Source organism: Mustela lutreola, chromosome 3, assembly GCF_030435805.1.
Source record: "Mustela lutreola isolate mMusLut2 chromosome 3, mMusLut2.pri, whole genome shotgun sequence".
Classification (NCBI taxonomy): Eukaryota; Metazoa; Chordata; class Mammalia; order Carnivora; family Mustelidae; genus Mustela; species Mustela lutreola.
In genome coordinates, this window is record NC_081292.1 from 148,814,746 (window position 1) to 148,841,050 (window position 26,305).

General features: G+C 34.4%; 1 protein-coding gene across 6 annotated transcripts in view; it reads left to right on the forward strand.

Moving 5' to 3' along the window:
* Positions 1-22,749, forward strand: part of SCN1A (sodium voltage-gated channel alpha subunit 1) — a 149,233-nt gene extending 126,484 nt beyond the window's left edge. For 5 of the 6 annotated variants that reach the window (XM_059167125.1, XM_059167124.1, XM_059167127.1 and 2 more), the window contains exons 21-27: positions 1,452-1,574; positions 8,584-8,865; positions 11,281-11,334; positions 12,867-13,004; positions 15,051-15,155; positions 16,935-17,205; positions 19,445-22,749. In XM_059167125.1, coding sequence (XP_059023108.1) covers positions 1,452-1,574; positions 8,584-8,865; positions 11,281-11,334; positions 12,867-13,004; positions 15,051-15,155; positions 16,935-17,205; positions 19,445-20,622 — 2,151 coding nt within the window. In that variant the 3' untranslated portion in view covers positions 20,623-22,749. The remainder of the gene's footprint in view (positions 1-1,451; positions 1,575-8,583; positions 8,866-11,280; positions 11,335-12,866; positions 13,005-15,050; positions 15,156-16,934; positions 17,206-19,444) is intronic. The other variant, XM_059167129.1, reaches the window with a different exon arrangement.
* Positions 22,750-26,305: the final 3,556 nt, after the last annotated feature.

Here is a 26,305-nt window from a genome sequence, read left to right on the forward strand (position 1 = left end):
CTGGACAGTATGCTATGGTGACAGGAAATGCTACTTAACTCTAACTCACTGAATGGTAGTGTTATAATAAGAAATAAACTTAGTATTGGTTTGGCATTGAGTGGATGGGATCTATGGTGGTTGTCTAGGGTGGGAAGGAGAAAAACAATACAGCAGCTTGTAGGGAAAGTGGTGAAATAGGGTATGTTGCTTAAATTCCTTTTTATAGAGATTTTGTCATTTTGCAATAATAATATTTTATTTTTCATTGCTCTATTTTAAGTATTTCATAAGGATCAGTGTATCTCTAAAAAACGCAAAAGAAATTATAGCACATTGCAAGTAATATAAAAAGTATATTTAAATATAAGGTAACAATATACTGAAAAATAGAAAATTTTGCCAAAATAGTGTCCAATATATGTGAAACTGTCCAATACTAGCCACTTTCAAACCAAAGAAATTATAATTCTGGATATGAAGTTTTGGAACATTCCTTATTTAGAGAATTTGATATCTAATATTTTCATTTCTTAGTACTCTCATTTCATACAAGATAAGTAAATTCATTGATTTATTTACTTGGCAAATATTTGTTGATTATCCATTTTTAGCCAGGTAACCATAGCAGAAGCTGTAAATTAGTATAGAAAAATCTAAGGAAATTTCATGATGGAATTATTTATTAAGTTACATTGTTTACATAAGAATAAACTTTCGAGAAAACACAGGTGATAGCAAGACAAACAAAAACTCACCTTCAAAAAAACTGAAATCAATGTGCCAAGTTATTAATTTTTGAGAGTATTAATTGTAATTAGTTGAGCATACAGTGCAGGATTGAGATTTCTTGCTTTTGTATTTTATCATTAGCCATACAAAGTCCTAAATTCACCACAATTTAATAAAATAAAAGAAGGATGACTAATAACCTTTTCTTACACCTGAATTTCTCCCTTTTTAAAATTAATTTTTTTAATTAATTAATTTATTTATTTATTTTTATTTTTTATAAACATATATTTTTATCCCCAGGGGTACAGGTCTGTGAATCACCAGGTTTACACACTTCACAGCACTCACGAAAGCACATACCCTCCCCAATGTCCATAATCCCACCCTCTTCTCCCAAACCCCCTCCCCCCAGCAACACTCAGTTTGTTTTGTGAGATTAAGAGTCACTTATGGTTTGTCTCCCTATCTGGTTTTTCTAACTAATTGCTCTACTAATAAATTTGTTTAACAGTAAACAAATTATATGACATTTAAGGTTTTTTATTCAACTACCTCTAAACATCCTGAAACCTACTTTTTTTGCATCAAGCTGAAAATACTTGCTTAAAATTTTAAAAGCTTTATGGGAAATATGCAACAATTTATCTTCTGAGTAATTATAAGCAAAATTCATATTTATTATATTATATTATATAGTAAATTGATTATTTTATTTATTTCCTTATTTATTGATGCAGGTTTCATTGGTCAGTTTAACAGCAAATGCCTTGGGTTACTCAGAACTTGGTGCCATCAAATCTCTCAGGACACTGAGAGCTCTGAGACCTCTAAGAGCCTTATCACGATTTGAAGGGATGAGGGTAAGGAAAATGAAAGAACCTGAAGTATTACATATAGTAAAAATTAAGCTAATTACATTAAATTCTATAAAAGGAAAACCCATGCATGCAAAAGGAATGGCAAATCCTTGCAAAATTGCTACTTTATCATTTTATCTGTTGCATATTTACTTCTGGGTGATATGCAAGAGAACTTGGGCCTCCCTTGAAATGATGTAATATCATTTATCTGCTGTGCTCATGAAAATGACTTTATTTCCTAATCCATCTTGGGAGTTTCCTTACCAAAAAAAAAAAAAAAAAAGGCAGATGCACTATTAAAGTACTATGTGTAATGATATGATAATAATCCACGGAAGTTAAGTCTAAGTTATATGCTTCTCATTTGTGATGACCTAAATTGTACTTAATGAGTTTTACCAAAAATAATGTGAATCATACATGTGCCTAAGTATAAAAGTAAAGGAAAACCATTTTTAAATATCAAAATTTTGTCTGTATAATGCCAAAGTTTGCATTATTTGAATATTCAAGTGTAGCTATTAAATATTGACTGAATTTTGAACTTTTTAAAAAAGTTATGTTTAATGTAGCCTCAATTTATAACTGCCTTAATCCTTTTAATTTATATAGATAGTAATACTAACTTAAAGATTATATAATAAATCCACCCAATTTTTCATGACAATAAATAAAGCATTTGAAATAGAATGAACAGAAAATATAATTTTGACTCATTACTATAGATGATTCATAAATTAAGCATAACTCAAATTTCACTTAAGTTACAGAAAATGTTATATTATTCCTTTCAAGGAAATGTTCTACCATTCCCTATGATTCATTACAGATTAGAAATGTTGTCATTATTGACCTATTATTATTTCCCATGCCTTATTAAAATTCATGAGGCATTGATATATAAGATGTATAACATAGAAAAGGAGTTCCTTTTTTTAAAAAAGTCTTTTTTTTTTGCCAAAACAAAGCTGCTTAGTAGGTATGATTCTAGTAGAAAAACATTGCTTTTTTTCTGCCTAAAATTTAGTTGTTTATGGAAACTGAGCTGTATTGAAGGCTTCCAATTATATCTTCTAGGTTGTTGATAGCCTTACCTGTTCTTTTAAAATAAGATTTATTGTAAATGTCACTTTTTAAGAACATGAGACTGGTCTTTATTTTCCCTAACATATATAGAAAGTTTATCCTCATTAGAAACAATTTAACACAATATAATGCAGTCTTATTTTATTTCTCGCAGAGATCTTCACATTTTTACTAAAATGTTAAAGGAAATTCTCTCCAGGGTATGTAAAAATTAAGTTTATTTTCCAGTTAAAATGTCACTTTCTTTTGTTTCAGACTGGCCATTTCAGTTCTTAAGAAAAATACTATTTTCATACATTCTACTTGAAAACATATTGCCTGAATCAAAGTGATACCTTTTAAATGCCTTCTGAAATCTGAACAATGCTAAGTATTTGAAGTGGTTATAAACATTTTGAATTTAACCTTTTGAAAATGTACTAAATCCATGATTCAAATGGCCAGATATTCCCATGTTTAATACTTTATTTCCATAACAACATTGGTCTTATGGGTCTACCTTTGATTTTTACAGAAATAACCTTATCTATAATTATTGATCGATAATGCTTTTTATCTCTGTAAGGAGAGGTTAACTTTTGCAACTGAGAATGTTAAAAACATAAACTTCTTATTGATGCTGATAGGAGATGAACTCTTCTTTAAATTATAGGATTTATGAATATGGTTACTTACCTCTTGTTATAGCATATACACAACCCTAAAGTGGCTGATCGTTACACACACATGACACATGTTTGGCATTGTAGAGACAAAATCACCTGATTCTTGATTCTATTTCTGTTTCTAGTGTTTGGATTTTTTTTTTTTTTTTTTTTTTTACTTTCTAAAAATGTAAACATGGATGATGGTGAGGATAGACATAATAATGATGACTATAATTGGGAAGTGATATTTGAATATATTCAGAAACTCTCATTTTATTCTTTTCCCTAGCAGCATAAAATCACAATAGCTGTGTCAGAGTGTAAATCAAGCACTCATTTTCTTTTTGTTGACTTGTCACTTTTTCAAGCATGTGCTTTTATGCAACATTACCAAATAAAGCATGTTGTATAGTGCTTGATAAGAAGTTAGAAAGTAATAAATTATCATCACGTTGCACTTTATGTTTTGCATGTTTTATGCACATTTCTGGCTGACAGCTTTTAAACATTTATTGTATTTCAAATTTCCAGTCCAAATTTTTCAACTTGTAAAATTGAACTGAGTGAATTGATGTTGTGAATATCTAGAGTAAAATAAAATTTGTACTTAAATTTGTATTTTAACCTTCCTAATCTAAGAAATCTTAGATACCTTCTTTTTCAAAAGAACTCAAGTCTTGATAGGGAAACAGACAGAGACCATCATATACATAAAGTAACACCAAATGTTCTGTCATATCAGATTTCTAACTAATAACAAACTATATATTTCTATTTTATATAGGATAATCTTGCTCCAACTTGGATGGGGTGGAGCGCTGGTTCCTCCCCTCAGCCCTTTATTATGGGTACTGTATTACCCCTTTTGCTACCTTTCATCCTTTCACTGTGACTTTGTGTAGTGGGATGAGGGAGGGATTGGGAGGGGTACTACTGCACCACAGTAGGGAAAATACACTCTACTCTAATCCTCTACTTTCAATTGTCTTAAATTTTCTTTTGAGAAAAATGCCTTTGTGAATTTACCCTCTGTGGATCTGAACACCAACTGTTGATATTTTTATTAAGTTTCACTGAATATGATTTAGTTATATGTATATGGAGTCTATCCATTTATGGGGAGATTTTCTGATTGGTGAGGGTGGGGGTTTAGGAATGAATGCGTGAAAACGTAAACTTGTTGATTGATGATACTGTTTGAGGCATAAAACCCCTTGCCATTTTTTTACACTGGTCTGGAGCCTGAAAACAGCTGTCCAGATACCAGCAGTCAATTCCCAGCCTTGCTGCTATGTGTGAGCAGATGTTAGGGTTCAGTATTCCAGCTTTCATAAGACTGGTATTGATTATGTGACCATATTCATTTTTATTAAGTGAAAATTTATAAGGGTTGTTTTCAAAATGTAAATAAGGCAAAAATATATTAAGAGTTGAGTCAGCACATGTGATTTGTGTTTTAAATGGGGAAAAGTTAGTATAAAGAGATCCACATGTTTGAATTTTACAGACTAGAATACCTACCTAGAAATAAAACAGAAACATTTTACCATATAGAATTTAATGTATAAACTCATTTCTTAGAGCCCAAATAACTTTTCAGAATCTTGGAATGCAAGATACAATGCAAACATAAATAGAAATGAATCTATATTTTGTTTATTCTTAAAGTTTAAAAATAATATAAAAGGAGAGTTTTTAATTCTTAAGAGAGATGACATTGGAGATTTTGTTTGGATAATTGTATCATATCTTTCGAAGATAATTATCTTAAACTCCACAACACAAATGTATTCATTAGACTTTTTAAAAGATTCCATTATTTTTCATACTTAAAAATGTGTAATTTTGTTTTGCCTGCCTTTGATTTTTATTCATTTAGCTTTTGTATTTAGGTTAAAGAAGCATTAGAATCCATGAGTAATATTATTTGAAGTTTAAAGATAATTTGCTCAGACAAGACATTTCTATATGTATCAAAATTCCTAACATTAATTTGCATACTTAATTGTCAATCCTTCATTTTGTGTTGATTTAATAAAATACAGATAATGAATCAGATATGGGAAGAGTTTTTATAAGAATGGATTGTGGTAGAATAGAGAAATTCAATTGATGATGTTTTGCAAAACATTTGTGAGAAGCAACCTCTAGTATTAATTTATTAAGATGGATTCTTCCTTAGACATCTTCTTCTCTGCATCCTGAAACCTCAATCTGTTCTTTCCAATTTATTCAGGCCATTTCTTCCCAGTGCCTTTACCTCATGGGAACCAATTATTGCCGTTCTCTAGAACCTGAAAAGAATTAATACACCTCCCTCTGTGCTAAACCAAGAAATGGCTTGGGACTCTTGGGAAGAGACAATTCCTTTCTCTGAACTCTGTTGCTCCATTTAAGAAATTGTAAATATGATGGACATTTGTATAGTAAATTTCCTAATACTATGCCAAATGTTTTCCAACATTTAGTTCTTTACCTTCATAAAAAATAACCTTTTCTCTAGACCAAATGTATGCCAACATTGCAAATCATTTCCTGAAAGACACTGCTTCAGAATACTGACTTGCATTATGAATTACAGAGAGTTCATTTTAACACAAAACTAATCCCCAAAGCAAACTGCTCAGACTTATTGGCTAACCCCCAATTTTTTTGTTGTGCCGGGCTCTTTATTCTCATCTCATATCCAAAGTAACATTAAAAATTATGTTTTCGTCAATAAATGCTTACTTAGTTAATCTTTACTCCACTCATTCATTCAATCATTTTTCCCCTAAATTCAAAGTACTCTGTTACATTCCCGTATTTGAAGCATTCAAGACCTTGGAGAATTCACAAATATATTTTTGCATCTTAAGTTAAAAGAAGAAAAATCCTCTTGTCTGTCAAGATTACAGGAATGCAATTAACTCTAATGCAGAGCAATGTGGGAACCAGATAAATGGGAGCAACTCTAAGGAGAATGAGTGAGGTAGAATGGAAAGAGCAAACACTAGATGCTACTTCTAGTCTACTCTCTGAATTTAATCTATCTTAGCCTCATTTTTCTCATTGCCAACAGAGAACACCATACTAAATTATCTCTATGGTCCTGGCCAGCAATGGAATTCTTATTCTTAAATTCAAAAGAGGAACGCTCATCTTTATTTTGGAGGCTAACATGGAGGGTGAAGTGAGGCTCCATGAAAGAAGTGCCACGTGAACTAGACCTTGTAGAAGAAAGAATGTTCCAGAAAGGGGGACACTGGGCAAGGGATTTCAAAGACATCTCAGTTGTCTGGTAATTGGATCAGTTGGGTTGGCATGAGGGTAGGTGGCTAGAGAAGTTTAAGCTAGAAATGTAGATGGGTGGGGTGGTTTGAATACCAATGTAAGGAAAATATTTGATGATCAGTGGGGATCCACTAAATAATTTTAAAGTGAGACTTAGGGATAATGAATTCATATCAGGTAGATGAAAGGAAGGAGAAAGTTAGAGGACTCTGACAACAGTGCCAGTATGAAATATCAGATGAACGGTAAAAATGGGAAAGAAGTGCCAGAGGTGAGAAAGGGCTTGAAGAAAAAAGTGTGGAACCTACAGGTTGACATGTAAAGAACTTCAGGAAATAAGTATAGGACACCAGTATGCTGCCCAGTCTCTAAACAGGCTGTTGTAGGTACAAATGTGCATTCTAACATGTACTCTGTGTATACACAATAAAAATAAGGTGTTTTTTTTTTTAATCTGGGTGGTAGACAAAATATTCAGAAAGTGAGGGAAATAACTAACTTGATTTCAGCTATCAAATTTTCAATCCAAGAGAAATCTCAGTGTATCCACACATTTAAAATGTATACAGTAAGGATTTACTTGATCAACTGTATTTTTGCACACAGGCAGATGAGATAAGGTAAGGTGACATGTTTCAGTTCAGTAAGCTGCGTAGGCTATATGACCTGGATCTTTCTGGATGACTCCACCATCCTATATGTTATGCTTGTTTCCTTACCTTTGCCAACAGTGGTTTTACACTTTCCTTTGGCCCACTTAGCACACTATTTTGGAACCCCATAAGGCCTAGTGTTCTTTGCAAACTTGCAATACAGCTCAGAAGTGTAAGGAGTTGGCTCATGTATTTGTTTTTTTGGACAGGCGATCAAAAATCTTTGCTCTAAAAATACACTGGCATCAAAAGGCAGATCAACCATATTTTGATTCTTATTGTGTATGTTGGATCAGTTTGACAAGAATAATAGAAGTACGCAGGTAGAAGTAACTTAGCTATCTGTGTGCAAGTCTGAGGCATCCTCTACGCTTATGAGCATCTTAGGTCCTGTTTTTATCTTCTCTCTTAGCTACTCATAAATGCAGCTCCAATGGGTACCGTCGAGGAGGGAGGACAGCCATTCCTACAGTGTTGCCAAATATGAAACTCAGATCTTTAATCTGGGATCCAAAAATTAAGAGGGAAAAAAAATGTTCCTATAGAAAAAAAGAATAGATAATTATTTAGCACAGAATTTGATATTAATCACATCAGATTTGGGATCTATGTGTGGCATCCCTCCTTTTCTTACTTTCCTAGGAATCTGATTTCTATTATGTTTCATTTAAAATAAGTTTATTGAATTAAACTCAGTAAATGAAACAACTGACATGACTGGAGCTTGAAATAAACGATGTGATGATCTAATGAAATACATAATGCTAAATTGTCTTGCTTTTTATGCAAAAAATATTATTAGTCTTAGCAATGCATGAATAATTAAGGACAAAACTATAGTAGGCATTTAATACTATTTTTATATTTATACATCTGAATTTTAAATTTATTGAAGTATATTGGTCAAACCAAATTGTGTCCAAATATTTTAGTTTCATTATTTAATATATGTCTTTTTAAAAATTAATCTTCTGTATTAGGATTTCCTACTTCTCTTTTTTCTAATAAACAGCAAATATTATAATTTCATCTGGCAGCAAATTCCTCTGATTTTGCCTTTCCTTTAACCTTTTGGTACTTCCCCTTCTCTTTCTTTAAACTTTTTTTCTTCTTTCTTTGTTATATTGTCTATATTGGTTTCCCTAAACGTATTGCTTAAGAACAAATGGATTTCATTTTAAGATTTTTTTTTGCTTTGCTTTTAAGTACTAGAATAGTCTTGATTTTAAAAAAAGAAAGAAAGAAAGAAAGAGAAAAAGAGAAAGAAATACCAAAGATTACTAGGGGAATGTCTTTTCCTTTTTAACAAGTAAGAATTCTGACTTTTCTTTTTTTCCATTTGTGTATTAGGTGGTTGTGAATGCCCTTTTAGGAGCAATTCCATCCATCATGAATGTGCTTCTGGTTTGTCTTATATTCTGGCTAATTTTCAGCATCATGGGCGTAAATTTGTTTGCTGGCAAATTCTACCACTGTATTAACACCACAACTGGTGACATGTTTGACATCAACGAAGTGAATAATCATTCTGATTGCCTAAAACTAATAGAAAGAAATGAGACTGCCCGATGGAAAAATGTGAAAGTAAACTTTGATAATGTAGGATTTGGGTATCTCTCTTTGCTTCAAGTTGTAAGTGAACACTCTTTTCTCTGAAATTTGTTTATTGTTTGGAATAATAACAAAGTAATGACATACATCTAAGTTACTAAGAAGAGTGTAGTTATTACGAAGGAGGTTTATAGCATACTTTATTTCTAATTCTGATTTAGGAGTACAAGCGTATGAGCCCAGATGGGTGGCAGCTTGGGTCCGTGTGAAGGCAGTGCAGCATAGTTGACAGTGACCAGCTATTTGACTTCTTCCGAAAGGTTTTGTTTTCTCCCTGCCCATATTGTTCTCTCTTCCCATATAAACAAATTGATTATTTGTTAAGAATGCTCTTATTTTCCCCATTGCAACTGGAGAGCTTTTGTTGCTGATAGATCACCCTCCCCAAACATACACCCTTAACACAACTATTGGATCGTAACTAACTTGTGCCAATTACCTGCTACTGAGTTGTGTGATTTGGATTGAAAACCGGGGAATGAATGATATGTAGGTTTTAGGGTTACATCCTCATAGTGAAATAGAAATAACACAGGGTAGTGCCTGAACCCAGGTAGTGCCTGAACCCACAAGCAGCTGTGGTCTCACTTCAAATGACCTTTCAGTGCAACTACTTAAGTCTATTTTATCCAAATATTCATGCTTTTTCCTACTGGGTTTCTAAGCCTGATTTATGAAAGAGAAAAATAGTTCACAGTTTAAAAAACTGCAAAAGGTGGTGGCCCTTTAAGGATTTGCATTTGATGCTGCTTTTGGCAGGATCTGCATCACAGCAAAGCAGGGGCTAAAAACAGAATCCAGACTGAAGAACGCCGCCGAAAGATCTTGCTCTATTTTGGCCACTGAAAACTCAGCTTAAATTTAAAAAAAGGGGGGGGGGCTATAAAAGTTCTTTCCTTATGTTTCCACAGAAGCTTTAGGGCAGAAATCCATTTCTACTCCCCAGGATTATGTTTTCAATTGCTCAACCAGGAGACTAACAAGCCAACAAAACTGCATTGGTCAAAACCCTCTTGCATCTCTTTCAGAGGTGTCTGTACTCTGATGCCTTTGCAAGTTCTTCCCATCTTCTTGTTGGAATTCCTATTTCTCTTCTCCATGTTTCTCGCTTACTCTGAATATTTATGCAATTAACATAGGGATTTAAAAAAATCTGGCAAGTATGAATTCTTTCAAGAGTATCGTGGACCCACGATGACATTTTCTTGAGAGTTTATTCTAACCCTTAATTAATAACCACACTTGTAAAAATCACTAAAGTGTACCACTTCCTCTATAAAATTGAGAAAGGAAAAAAAATTGTCAAGCAATTCCTTAAAATGTTAAATAATTCTGAAAATGTAGGGTAAAGCTCTTACAGGAAGCCATTAAATAAATCCCACCACTCTAAAGTACTACTTTATAGTTGCCTTTATGCAGAATCACCTCTGTTGGTTGAAATGGTTCCTCGAATCACTTTTTCTGTTCCCGTACCTAGTGTGTAATGGTCTTGTTCTATCATTGACCTCAGCCATCGACACCCAACATTTTCCTCTCTGACACACAAACAGCTTCTGTTTTCTAGCTAAGAATCGTTAGTTTTTCTTTCCTGCCATCACACCCACCCTTCCTTGGCTTTCTTGCCATGACATCCTGCACTTCACAAGTGTTAGTGTGATGAAAACAAAGATGTGTTAGGATACAGTTACTGAAAGCTTTGCTAGACTTGCTCACTAGCTAAGAACAATCCTTTCAGACTTCTAGGGTTTAAAATGTATGTCCTATGACAAATAACAAATTACAATACTTTAATAGATATGGGATGTCTCTTGAATCTGGAACACCCAGTGTTTACTGTATTATTTTCCATTTTTGCTCATATTAACTTTCATCAGAAACTACAGAGAAAAAAATAGAATAAAAGACTATTTCTGGATGCTATCCTTCAAAATTCTTAAAAGAATAGTTGCAATTATGACTTTATATAATCCTATATGATCCTCAGACTGTTATGATCAAGAGGAATGTTAAACCTTCAGCCACTGTCATCACCAGACAGATGGGCTTCAGTAGATGACTGGTGATCTAAATTGTAATTGATTGCCTGCTACACATATTGTCAAGTGTGTTGGCATTTGTGAAGCTTCCTAAAAGTATTCCACCAAATTTTGATAGCACTTCAAATTTGCATTATTCTATTAACTCTAAGGACTTGAGAAGTATTTGTGACTTAGTTATCAAGCAGGAGGATATATCAGATAATCATTTTGTTTATTATGAGTTTTAGAAATGAAAAGTCTTACTAAGATATGGTATTGGTCCAAAATCCATGTAAAATTTGTTTTGAAATGCCTTTCAAAAGTGTTCCTTTTAAAAAAAAAATAGATGAGTAAGCATATTTATTAAACATCAGGTCTGAATTATTCCAAAGTAAAGCATGCATGTCCTTTTTATTAGGCCACATTTAAGGGATGGATGGATATAATGTATGCAGCAGTTGATTCCAGAAATGTAAGTATTCCTTATATCGTGCCTTCTTATAATATGTTTAGGTACTAAAATTAATTCAGCAGAGTGTAGCAGCAGCCAAATGGAATGATTCTATGATGACTATTTTTAAAAAGGGAAAAATATGACTCAAATTATTATTCAAGTATAGCAGTGTTTATCAGAATGATCTTACTAAAATAAATCAAAACAAATTTTGAAAAAGTAGCACATTCATATATTTAATAACTGATGAATATCCTTCTGTTGAATATTTTTCTATTTTGCTTTCTTTTTACCTACTAATTAAATAATCAGGAATTGTTTTGGTGTGGAGGAGCAAATGTGAAAAAAATATATGATTTCTGTCAGTAGTTGAAATGTATAGTTACTCTCCATAAATAGACAGTGTGGGAAGTTAGGGATGTTGTCCAGGCATTCTTAGATTTCTATAATAATCCCTTTCAAATTTATTCTTTTACATGATTTTAACATCCATAAATATACTGGAGCTTTTACCAATGATGTTATCACTTCATGATCAACATTTCCCTTAAGTTTGGTATCACCAAAGGAAAGACCTATTTTATTTGGTTTCTCCTGTAATAGCCTCTTCCAGGCTTCAAGAAGAGAACAGAAATCCCTGCTTATTCCAACTGTGCTCTTCAAGACCATGTAAAAATGTAGTACGTTTTATTATTCTTCATCATTCTGTTCTGAAATCCAATCTGTTTAGTCTATTATCATGAAAAATAACTTCTGCCTCTGTAATCTTTAAACTGACCCGATAGAGCTCACTTAGCTTTTTTGATGTACACTTGCCATAAGTGGATTTAGTTTTATTTTGAGTACTTTCCTGATATCCTCCTGAGTTGTGTTATTTCTTTGTTACTCCAATTTTGTTTTGTGCGAGTGGTTGGTTTTAACTGTTACCTTTAGAAGGACATGAATTTTCAGGGAACTATCTGAGGTGACTAATTTACCCTCTACTATGTGATATATGGTAGCTCACTGATAACTTACTGTAAGTACAATCCAAAGACTAAATTATCAATCGAGTATTTGTAAGATGGATGTCAAGTTGTTTGCTCAATCTAAAAAATTCAATGTCTATTGTAATGTTAAAGGTATGATGCTGAACATCTAAGTGAGTAATGCAATTCTTGTTTGCCAGATAAATTCATGCGTACACAAATGTTTGTGTCTAAGCATAGTCTACACATATTTTCTGGAATAAATTTTTTCATCAATAATTTTTAAATTATGGAAATTCATTACTTTAAAAAATTTACCAAATTTAGCACTCTACTCTCCGAGTGCAAGATACTAGTTGTACTTATAGTTGTAAAAATAGATTATAAAGTGTTACAGTAACTATATTTGTTTACATGAAAACATCTCTAAAGGCTAATTGTAGAATAGCTGATTCAGAGTGAAAAAGAAAATTACTTCTAAGTATTACTAGGCATTTTCTTTTCTATTCTCATGAAAAAGCACCAGTGACTTCCACCAACAAAATGTATTGTGATATTTTACAAACTCTTCTCCTTTGGTAGGTGGAACTCCAGCCTAAGTATGAGGAAAGTCTATACATGTATCTTTACTTTGTTATTTTCATCATCTTTGGGTCCTTCTTCACCTTGAACCTGTTTATTGGTGTCATTATAGATAATTTCAACCAGCAAAAAAAGAAGATAAGTATTTCTAATATTTTCTCTCCCACTAAGATAGTAGAAGTATTTGTTTTCTCCATTAAATGAGTACTTTGATTCAGAAGCCAACTGAGCATATGTGTTAAGAGTTATTTTGCATCCTTTCCTTCGGCCACTCACTACCCCCCTCTTTCAGGGTATAGAAAGTCAAGAACAACAGTGCTCCATAATCCTGTATTAAATAACTTCACAAAACCTCTCTCTTTCTTCTCCTCCTCCTCCTCCTTCTTCTTCTTCTTCTTTTAAAATCCAGGGGCCACATTTCCAACCCTTTGGGAAAGGATAATTAGGGGGGGAAAAAAAACTGGAAAAGAACCCAAGCACAAGTCTCTTTTCCAAGGTCAACTTGTTGTTTCATCCCTGTAATTTGCCTCCTAAAAATATACTTTCTAGTCAAAACCCTTAGAATGCTCACAAATAAATTCAGTATAAGACGTAATCTTCTCCAAGTTTTCCTTTTCCCTCATGTATAATTTCTACCTCCTTCTCCCTGGTATTTCATTATAAACTATTAGTTCCAGGTTGAACTGAACAGCTCTTTATTTTATCATTATCATTTATAAAGCCCATTTTATCATCCTAATTATATATGCACATTAGAGAAAATATGAAAGGTAAAGAAATATCATTATTTGGGGGTAACCACTCTTCACATTTTATGCTTTTCTGTTCATGCTTTTTCCATATATGTTCTTAGTAGAAAAATTATTTTATCTATAATTATTAATTGTTGGGACACATGAGTGGGTCTGTTGGTCAGGCCTCTGACACTTGATTTCAGCTCAGTTCTTGATCTCAGGGTCATATGTTCAAGCCCAGCACGGGGCTCGGTGTTGGGCTCAGTGTTGGGCTGATGCTAGGTGTGGAGCTTACTTAAAGAAAAGAAATGTTGCATATATATATATTCTCTTTTTGACTTAACATAAATAAATTTCCATTCTGTTAAGTCTTCGTATATACATTATCATAATTTACTTAGCCATTTCCCAACAAATTGATGATTTATGTTTTCTAATCTTCAATGATTTAAAAAGTGCCTTGTCAAAAGTCTTTGTGCAAAAAAAAATGAGTATTTAATTATTTTTTGGCCTAATTTCTAAAGTATTTTGCTTCTCCCATATAATGTGCCTGATCATACTCATAATCATACTTACAATACTATCCATACAGATGTGCCCAGGTCAGTGCTGCTTCACGGGCATCCAACAGCAATACTTCATATTTGATAAATGAAAATTGTTTTGAATTAATATGTCTTTTATTACTAGTCAGTTTAAACATGTTTTTGAATGCTTTTGCCACCTGTATTTCTTCCTTTGCTTACTATTCCTTCATCCTATTTATTCAGTATATTTTCTTCTTATGCGTTCTTCTGTTGTATGAGATGCTTATAGAACATTCCTGTCCCCAAACCCTTTTACTGTTATTAGTATTCTATGGTCAATGTCAGGTTTTTATTTCACTTATTAGCCCAAATTGCAATCCTCTGTGCCTCCTGGTCTATCACATCCTTGTCATGCTAATGATCTCGGAGGTATCCCCAACTCTTCTACCAACTTACCCCATTTCCTTTTTATCCATTTGTTCCAATTCTTGGCAGAGTGAAAGTGGCATTTTATGAGTAACATTAACCCATCTTGCAATATACATACTATAATCCATTGCTACACAGGAATAAGAAAATCACTATCTTTAACTTATGAAAAGCAGTATGTATAGTATTAAGAATTGAGTATTTCGTGCTTCAGTGAATCAAGTTTTCCACTCACTGAGTATATGGCCTCAGTTTCTGGGTTTTTTTCTGCCATAAAATAATAATGAAAATAATAAAGTCAATATTGGATAATTAGAGAATTAAATAATATTGTAGTGCCTAAAAAAATCCATTTCTTATTTTTCAAATTCAAAATTCTAGGCATAAGTATTGTATCCATTTCCTTTTTTGACTGTCCCTTTCCTGTTTTAACATTGAAAAATTATGTGCAAAGGGACACAGTTTTAACCAGTTTTTATTTTTCTTTTCTATACTTTGGAGGTCAAGACATCTTTATGACAGAAGAACAGAAGAAATACTATAATGCAATGAAAAAATTAGGATCGAAAAAGCCACAAAAGCCTATACCTCGACCAGGAGTAAGAAATATCAAATGATATGGGAAAAAATAAACAAAAACAAAAAATTGCATGGGTTTTCTTATAGAAGAGATAGCAACTAACATTTCCAGCAGAAAAGATTACAGCTTCATTAATTCATGCCTTTTATGGTAATGGTAAAAAATTTTTAATAAGAGAGAGACCACCAAAAAAAAGAAGAAACAAAATGCACCCTATTTTGAGGGGATTTACAACTAGAATCCAAACTAAATGGTGAAGACCCATTTTGTGATATGCACAAAAAAAAGTTGGTCATATAACTCAAGAGTATTTGCCAAGTAATCTTAAAGAGAGGAGTAAACCTTGGATGGTGTTAAAATACATGCAATTTTCTGCTAGTTTAACAAACAAAGAGTTGAGTGAAATAATATCTTACTTCCATTTTATTTTCCATTAGAGGTATGGAAATACCTCCATTATTTCTATTACCTCTATTAGTGGAGAACAAGTGGAGAACAAAAGAATTCTAGTATCTACTGTTTGTATATATGGCTGTAAAGTTAGAAGTTACTAATGTCTTCAGAAGTCAGGGTCAATAAATACAATTCATGATGATAAATAACAATTCTCATGTTTCCATGATAAAACCACCAAACAACTCCTGTGAAATGAAGAAGGCTTATCCCACACTGTATTGATTTTTGCAATGATGATCTAAGGAGTTAAAATAATTCCTGGGGGATATTAGGGAACAAAATGCTAGTGACATTCACAGTATGCTAGCCTATAGTTGTCTTCTTAAAGATGATGAGAAACACACATTGTTTTCTGGTAAGCCTTAACACTGGCAGAGAAATGGGTCAACTATGCATAGGAAAAATGTAAGATAGAAGATATCTTCAGGGTGCCTGGTTGGCTCAGTGGGTTAAAGCCTTTGCCTTCAGATCAGATCATGATCCCAGGTTCCTGGGATTGAACCCCGTATTGGGCTCTCTGATCAGCGGGGAGCCTGCTTCCCCCCTCTCTCTGCCTGCGACTCTGCCTACTTGTGATCTCTGTCTGTCAAATAAATAAGTAAAATTAAAAAAAAAAAAAAGAAGAAGAAGAAGGAGATATCCTCAGAGTCCCCAAGTGGCCTTGGAAAATGAGCCAGACAATGGCCAGCAGGGACTAAAAGTGGCAGAAATGGGGAACAGAATCACAGATTGTTGACAGAGACATTAATTTTTGACATCGAAGCATAAGGAATGTCATTCTGGTCTGATTATTCCTGTGTAGGCTCAGCATTTTGTGTCAAGCAGCAAGGACTGTTTGGTGAAAGAACACCAATATTGCCATACACAGGCTTAAAATGCATATGTTATAGATGTGTTCTTGAAATTCCAAGCTCCCCTTAATAATTATTTGAGAATAAGACAAATGGAATGTTAATAGATACTGTGTTTTGAAGTAGCTGCATGGACTGACTGATCATAGGATATTCTGGTAAAACAAAATTAAGCAGGTTTCTTAACTTTGCATAGTCTTAATATATTAATCTGCATTTTGTGCCTCTGAATGAAGTGTGTAGTATGCAGTATTTCTTATCAGAAATCCTCTTTGACAGGGATTGTTATTCTGTGGAATACATATTGGTAAATAGAAATTTCGATAGCTAAATTTTAAAAATTAATGTGCAAGCCATCTTTTATGAAATTCAGGGTCAGTGGTTACTATGTATGATATTAGAAAGTTAATCAATGCAGAAAGTACTTACGCAGATGCTAATATGTACAGGTAAACTCCTCTGTTGCTAAAAGCATTTCTGTTTCCCTACAGAACAAATTTCAAGGAATGGTCTTTGACTTTGTAACCAGACAAGTTTTTGACATTAGCATCATGATTCTTATCTGTCTCAACATGGTCACCATGATGGTAGAAACAGATGACCAGAGTGATTATGTGACTAACATTTTGTCACGCATCAACCTGGTGTTCATTGTGCTGTTCACTGGAGAGTGTGTGCTGAAGCTCATCTCCCTCCGCCATTATTATTTTACCATAGGCTGGAATATTTTTGATTTTGTGGTTGTTATTCTCTCCATTGTAGGTAAGAAGTATTTTAAAAATCTCTTAAGTTCAGTTTAAAGAAAGTAAAAGTTGGGGGAACCTGGGTGGCTTAGTGGTGATCTGCTTTCAGCTCAGATCATGATCCCAGGGTCCTGGGATCGAGCCCCACATCGGGCTCTCTGCCCAGCAGGGAGGCTGCTTCCCCCGCCCCTCTCTCTCTGCCTGCCTCTCTGCCTACTTGTGATCTCTGTCAAATAAATAAATAAAATCTTAAAAAAAAAAAAACTTAAAAGAAAAGTAAAAGTTGGTACAGTCAAGTTTAAATTAGAGGTCATGCCACTACTCAGAAATAACGCCTCTGAAATTTTTTATGTATTTCATCCAGGGGTGTTTATTTTTCTTACAATATGAGGCTCTTACTGTATGTGTAGAATTGTATCCTAGCCTACCTATTTTAGGCTATAGTGAATCTAGTGGTACATTCCCATTCATTTGAATAGGGAATGATCTATTAACTAAGATAGAAATGTGTGTGACATGTCAACTTTAAGTAATTTGTATAACATCTAAATGCCTCTATTGAGAAGAGAACTAGACATTTGGTCTGGTACTCAGGAGGGACACTACTTCAGATATACAGACATAGAGCCATCAGGATGTAGATAGGAGTGGAAGCTGGTGGCAAGATAAAGGTATAGAGTGAAAAGAAAATAAAGATAAGAACAAAATGTTAGCAAATACAGTTGGTAGTTTCTTTAAGGGTATCAGGTAGAGATTTTCTAGATAACCTTGAAATGGGGCTATCGTAATGATGCACAAGGGGAGGTGGGTTGATATGGGACATCATTTTATTATGTTTTTTATTATTACTTCAAAGTCTGGAATGTACAGCACATCACATGAGCAATAGCTCATCTCATTAAAAGGAAGTGATGAAGTCTATCTGTGGGCCTGAAGTATTCATTCTTCCCTAATCCAGATAATATGATTGGGTCAACATTTTACCATTCAATATGGGGCACCTCTGTTGGGTAGATTTTCATGCCATTACCCACTCTGAAGAAGTTGGTCTTATATCTAACCCATATGTTGCAGGTAGCCTTTGATTTCCACAACAATCTATGGTGTAATCAGTTGTGGAAAATGTACTAAGGTTGTATTCACCTCTCTTCTCTCTCTCAATCTATCTTCCTCTTTCTCTTCCTCTCTCACACACCCACACGTACTTAGACTAACTTACTCTTTATAGAATGCGAATCGTTATTTCATTATTTAAAGGGCAATTGGAGAAAAAGGCTTAAAAGAAGCAGGCTGAGAGACCAACATTAGACACTGGAGACCAGTAAGAGCTTCAGTTTGGATCCTTCTAAAATTTATACCAGAATATATATATGTATTTATAATATTATAGTGGAATCTTAGGCAAGTACCAAGTTCATGGAGAGATGAAAATAGCATTAAAAATTATAGATACCTTTAGATGGATAAGGACTCCATAGGCAATTTCAGAAAAAAAATGTAAATTGTATTCATATAAATGTGTACTTATATCCTTGGGCACTGCTGTTCAGACAGACTTCATAATTTTGAACTTATTTTTTTAGATTTATTCTTGGGATTTTTGTATAAGCTAAAGGTAGTCTTTAGACATCCCTCAAAGACAATAGGTATTGTAAAATTGTTATTGGATATTGTCTGAACTTGGAGTGCCATAAAAAATTACTACAGACTGGGTGGCTTAAACAATAGAAAGTTATTTTCTCAGTTCTAGGAACTAGAAGTCCAAGATCAAGCTGCCAGCATTGTGTGTTTCTGGTGTGACCTCTCTTCCTGACTGGTAGATGGCTACCTTCTCACTATGTCCTCATATGGCAGGGAGAGAGAGAGAGAAAGTTCTCCAGTGTTCTTCTCAAAAGGGAACCAGTCCAACCATGAGAGCCCCACCCTCATGACTTCATCTAAACCTAATTATCTCTTCAAAACCCTATCTCCAAATACCAGGGAGAGTTAGGGCTTGAACATATGAGGTAGGGGGGGTCAGTGAGGAAGAAAGGACACAGTCTGGTCTACATCAAGTTGAGTTTAATATTGAATGTTGAAATTAAGGTTTATTTATAGTATTATTATAGACAGTTACATATATTACATGTATGTCAAATTTAAGATTATGTAACTGAATTTCAAGCTCTTAACTTTATGTTGGAGACTTAACAGAACAGTAATTATTATTTTAATGGATAACTTCTTCAGTGGTTGCTATTCTCATTTTTTATCCACAGGCATGTTTCTGGCTGAACTGATAGAAAAATACTTTGTGTCCCCTACCCTGTTCCGAGTGATCCGGCTGGCCAGGATTGGACGAATCTTGCGTCTGATCAAAGGGGCCAAGGGGATCCGCACGTTGCTCTTTGCTCTGATGATGTCCCTTCCTGCCTTGTTTAACATCGGCCTCCTGCTCTTCCTGGTCATGTTCATCTACGCCATCTTTGGAATGTCCAACTTTGCCTATGTTAAGAGGGAAGTTGGAATTGATGACATGTTCAACTTTGAGACCTTTGGCAACAGCATGATCTGCCTGTTCCAAATTACCACCTCCGCTGGCTGGGACGGATTGCTGGCACCTATTCTCAACAGTAAACCACCAGATTGCGATCCTAATAAAGTAAACCCTGGAAGCTCAGTTAAGGGAGACTGTGGGAACCCCTCAGTAGGGATTTTCTTTTTTGTGAGTTACATCATCATATCATTTCTGGTTGTGGTGAACATGTACATTGCTGTCATCCTGGAGAACTTCAGTGTTGCTACAGAAGAAAGTGCAGAGCCCCTGAGTGAGGATGACTTCGAGATGTTCTATGAGGTTTGGGAGAAGTTTGATCCTGATGCCACCCAGTTCATGGAATTTGAAAAACTATCTCAGTTTGCAGCCGCTCTCGAACCTCCCCTTAATCTGCCACAACCGAACAAACTTCAGCTCATTGCCATGGATTTGCCCATGGTCAGTGGTGACCGAATCCATTGTCTTGACATCTTATTTGCTTTTACAAAGCGGGTTCTGGGAGAGAGTGGAGAGATGGATGCTCTCCGAATACAGATGGAAGAGCGCTTTATGGCTTCCAACCCATCAAAGGTCTCTTATCAGCCAATAACTACGACTTTAAAACGAAAACAAGAGGAGGTGTCTGCCGTTATTATTCAGCGTGCTTACAGGCGCCACCTCTTAAAGCGAACTGTAAAACAAGCTTCATTTACATATAATAAAAATAAAATCAAAGGTGGGGCTAATCTTCTTGTGAAAGAAGACATGATCATTGACAGAATAAATGAAAACTCAATTACGGAGAAAACTGACCTGACCATGTCCACAGCAGCTTGTCCACCTTCTTATGATCGGGTAACAAAGCCAATCGTGGAAAAACACGAGCAAGAAGGCAAAGATGAAAAAGCCAAAGGGAAATAAATGGAAACAAATAAGAATAATTGGGTGGCAAATTGTTTACAGCCTGTGAACGTGATGTATTTTTGTCAACAGGACTCCTTGAGGAGGTCAATGCCAAACTGACTGTTTTTACACAAATCTACTCAAGGTCAGTGCCTACACTAAGACAGTGACCCCTTGTCAGAAAACTGTGACTCTGTGTAAAGGGGAGACGACCTCGACAGGAGGTTACTGTTCTCACTACCAGCTGACACTGCTGAAGACAGAGACAAAATGGCTACTCAGACTGTAGGGACCAGTTCAAAGGGGTGCACACCTATAATTTGGGAGTTGTTTAACACGAAACACTTTAGTGTAGTAATAGTATCCACTCTTTGCATTTCAACTGCCACATTTGTCACATTTTTACAAAATCTGTTAGGGGATTCATCTTTTTTTTAATCCATACGTTGTTTATTATATGTGACTATTTTTGTAAATGGGGTTTCTGTTGTGAAATAGACAAAGGGCCTCTTCAACAGGTATGCCACTGGGGGTTAGCGCAATCACACGGCCTCCCATCTGCACAAAGGCGTGGTTTGCATGAGGGCATGCTGCACTTAGAGACCATGCATGAAAAAAAAGTCACAAGGAAAACAATGAGTTCTTAAATTCCATCCATGTTTCTGGGAGGGGTAATTGGGTGATAATTGGAGGTGCTTTGCTGATCTTGTTTTGTCAAATCCAGCCCCCAGACCAAGTAGATCATTATTGGGGGGTAGGCCATTAAATCTTAGCAGGTGCAAACTTCCTTCAACTGTCTGGAGTCATAAATGTTGTGTTTCTGTTTATTATATTTAAAAAACAAAACAAAACAAATCAAAAAACAATAACAACTGAGAAATGAGCATTGCTTCTCTCCTGAAGACTGAAATGACCAAAAGAACCCTTTATAAATTTCTGCTTAATCCTGCACTTTGGTTAGCCATCTTCAGCTCAGCAAGGTTGACAACTGTATATGTTAATGAAATGCTATTTATTATGTAAATAGTCATTTTATCCTGTGGTGCACGTTTGGGCAAACAAATAATGACCTAAGCACAGTATTTATTGCATCAAATATGTACCACAAGAAATGTAGAGTGCAAGCTTTACACAGGTAATATAATGTATTCTGTACCATTATAGATAGACTGGATGCTATCAGTGCATGTTTCTATTACCATGCTGCTGTATCTGCTTTCTCCCACTGCTCAGAATCTCATTTATGAGAAACCATATGTCAGTGGTAAAGACAAGGAAATTGTTCAGCAGATCTCATTTCTTTAAGTCATTAAGCAATAGTTTGCAGCACTTTAATAGCTTTTTGGTTATTTTTAAATTTTAAGTGAATAACATATGGTGTATAGCCAGACTGTACAGACATGTTTAAAAAAACAACAACAAACACTGCTTAACCTGTTAAAAAATGTGTTTAGAATTTTATAAGCAAATATAAATACTGTACAAAGTCATTTTATTTTATTTTACAGCATTATGTATGTAAATATGAAGAGGAAATTATCTTCGGGTTGATATCACAGTCACTTTTCTTACTTTCTGTCCATAATACTTTTTCATGGAAGACATTTGCTAAATAAGAAAAGAAAACAAGACTGGGTAGTTGTAGATTTCTGCTTTTTTATTACATTTGCTAATTCTAGCTTATTTCACAATTTCCCCCTTATAAGGGGCAAAATAGGTTCACGAGTCACATCCAAATTATGCTCTGCAATTGGAAAAGGGTATAAAATTTTATTTACATTTTTGGTAGTGCCTGCGCAAGCTAATTGAAGGTAATGCTTATTTTTCATTTTTGTCCTTTTCTTTCTAACTTTTGTTTATGTTTTCATTTCTTTGGAGTCATGCTGCTCTAGATTGCTCTAAATATAATGCGAGTTCTGCAGTTTTTTTCCCACAAGAACAGAGAATAGTAAACTTAAATAGACAATTACATCAGGATATTTTGTGTTTCTTACAGAAGCAAACCATAGGCTCCTCTTTTTCTTAAAATTACTTAGATAAACTGTATTCGTGAACTGCATGCTGGAAAATGCTACTATTACCCTAAATGATGCTAACAAACACTAAAAATGTGCAAAACTAATAAAGATTACATTTTTTATTTTATTGTTTGCCCAGTTACTTTTTGTTAAAAGAATTTTATGAGAAGATGAAGCTATCTTATTCTACAAGTTGGGGGAGAAAGGAAAGTACACACACAAACGGGTCTACCTGAGCTGATAGTAAGAAAACCTGACATAGAAATGGGACTAGGAGGAATGACCTTCCAGGGGCTACAAGAAGTAGGGTGTGAGCTCTGCTAGAACTGATACCAGAGCATAAACTTGGTGGCTTTAGGTGGAAAAATAGTATGGGAGCCAGAGCAATGGTGGATGGCCCTTTGAGGTTCAAAACAAAGCCCTTAAATCTATATTTACAAAGTTAGAAGTTACCTTGTGGGTATTTGTTTGCTTCTCTAGAACCATGCTCCATGCTTCTCCATCCTGCTCAGTGGGAGGGTGATTTTGTGTATTGCATCACTGAGCTCCATTACCCTCTGGCTCCCAACTGGGAAGCACCAGCAAAGAAAACACCAGTGGGAGAGAGTGAACTTGGGTATTTATTCCTCAGATTCTTCTTTTTTGAGCTGCTCTCAGTTGGCAAGGGTACATTCAGCAACATGAAGTTATACTTTGGGTCAGACAATCCCATTCTACAACCAAAAGCTACTTGGAAGTCTGGTCATCACTCCCCTACTCGTTCCTTTAGACCTGGGGCTGGACTTCCCTATTCCTGGTAGCTTTCCACCCAACTTGCCAACATCCTTTCAAATGGTCCCTTCATGAAAACATTGTTTCATCTATCTCTTGTCCGGATGACACAGTAATTACATAACTTACAAAATGAGACCAAAGACAAACATTTCCTGTAGGTCAGCTTAGACACTCAATCTAACTGGCTATGGTAGATGAAGGAACAGGAATTGGGGGGAACTACAACAAAGTCAAGCAAAGAATTCCATTCTTGGAGATCATTTTATTTTGCCAGAAAGGTTGCCATAGTGGTCCCAACAGTAAGACTGACAGTCTAAAAAACTTATCTAAATGTATAAGGAAAGGAAAGCCTTCACTTGTCATCAGGTAGTACAATCTCTATTATGAAGCTAGAAGGGGGGACACGGCCTTGATGGGGAAGGAAGCACTCATGCACAGTGCTTCTCCTATTCTTCTACACTTTCTGATTTATCTCTTCATAATAGCATGACAATTAATTCTGATTTATAGTGGCTGAAAATAACTTCCTGTTTCCAACCAACACAAATAAGGATTATAAGAGAATCTCTATAGATTTTTTTTTTTTTACAGACCACATCCACACCACACTTACTGGTATTTTTTCCAAATATAAAAAGTACTGGTGAAACATAACCATAAATTACCGTATTCCTTTTGATTATTTTGCACAATATTTGTCATGCCAGAAAGTAATATAATGCTCAAGGAATAATGTATCACATCAGTGGAACAAAGACCCTATCTTAAAGGGGGTTCCCACTGTCCAAATCAGGGGAAATTTGAGAATCAAAATAAATAATGATATTAGTGAATTATAACTTATTTAGTAAAATAAGAATCCATAAGTATACACTGATATAAATAAATGGAAAAAAGCAAAATCTCTTTCTTACAGATGAAAGTCAACTAACAAGTATAGGAGAAATACTGAAGTTAGAAAATCACCATTTGGCAACTGTGATAATGACAACTGATTCATGCAAGAATAACAAACAGTAACTCATGAATGAAAGTTTGACGGGGAATTAGAAAATTACATTGTCTCAAAGTATCTCTTTTTCATTAATTAAAAATTTTTAAGAAGAGGTTACAGTGGAGAAACCTAGAAGATACTACTTTCAAGTATTTCATCAATTACAGGGCCAACTATACTGAAAAAGATACATCCCTTCTTAATATCCAGAAATAGCTTAGTGATAAGGAAAATCAAATTGAGGACATTCTGAAAAAATAATTGAATTGAGTTCTTCAAAATGTTAAGGTCATGAAAAACAAAGAAAGGTCAGGAACTGCCTGAGGTTGAAGAGCTATGAGAACTAAACACAATCTGTGATTCTGTATTGGATACTAGATTGGAAGAATAACATTGATTATGGATATTGTTGGGGAAACTAAGTTTGAATATGGACTGTTGGTTAATTATTAGTATTATGAAAGTTGATTTTTCTCATTTTTTAAGTCTAATGCAGTTACTACACAACTATAAGTAATGTCCTTCTTCTTGGAAAATGCACACTAAAGTATTTGAGGGTGAATAGGATGATATCTGCAACTCACTCTCAAAATGTGTTCAAAGGAAAATGAATTATATGTGTATGTGTATATTTAATATATAGATAGATATAGAAATAGCTGTGGTATATCTTTGGGGAAAGGAGGAGTTTTTTGTTCCTGTTGAGTTATTGAAGTGTGTATGTATGTGTGTTCACTCTATTATTTGTTTTTTGTGTCCTAGAATTGATTTTGACCCTCAAAATTAGAAATCCTACCTCTAATTACTTCAATGAACACTGTATTCTAACTACAATTTTTTTTTTTCCTGGAAGTCGTCTTTCTGATGTCACTTAATTGAATACATTTCTTGCCCTTTATGATAATCCTTATATTTTCAAAAAAAAGACTTTAAAAGAAATATATGACCTAATGGTTAAGACATCTGTATTTGAAACTAGACATACCTAAATCAGAGCTTTATGATCTAAACTCTGGTGATTTTATCCATATCATAAGAGAAAGTGGCCTATTGGCGATCTGAGCTGGAACCAAGGCATTGTAGGTATAAATTAATAGCCCAAACACAGTTCCACAGACCAGCACCCGCATGACAAGGTTTTCATATGTCAAGAGGTAAGCCAGAAAATTAAGAATAATGTCATAAATATTTATAAAGCTTAATATATTAAATTTAAAGATCATATTGTAAAATTGTGTCTTTCATACTATTTTCAAACACTAAAATCATTTTTATGTTAAATTTTTTTTTTTTTTTTTAGAAATTAACTATGAACCTGGGGGGCTCAGTCATTTGAGCACCTGACTCTTGATTCCCACTCAGGTCTTGATCTCAGGGTCCTGGGATCAAGCCCTGCCTTAGACTCTACACTAAGCATGGAGTCTGCTTGAGATTCTCTCTTTCCCTCTCCCTCTGCCCCTCCCCCTGCTTGCTCACACTCAAGCACTCTCTCTCTCTCTCTCTAGTACACAAATTTTAAAAAAGGAAATTACAGTGAGAATAAATAATAGTGACTTATTTGATATTTTACTTGGCCAGATTAAAAATTTGTGTTGTTCCTCTCATTTATATTTTACATGAATTCAAAAGTCTAGGAACCATTGGGGCAGACAAGTACTACCTGACCTCATAAATTTGTGTTCATATGTGTGTGCCATAAAGTTCGCCTTAGAACTATAGAAACTGTATTAAAGACAGCAAATATGTCCTGTAATTGCACATTCTATCATGTGTGCCCTGGAATTTCATATTATTATAAGAAAAGAAATGTTTCTCAATCACCACGAATATATTAAAATATTTATAATCAAAAAATATTATTGCTTCAATCAGGTGCAGCTGATAGTACTGTTCTTCCTGGAACATGGAAATATTC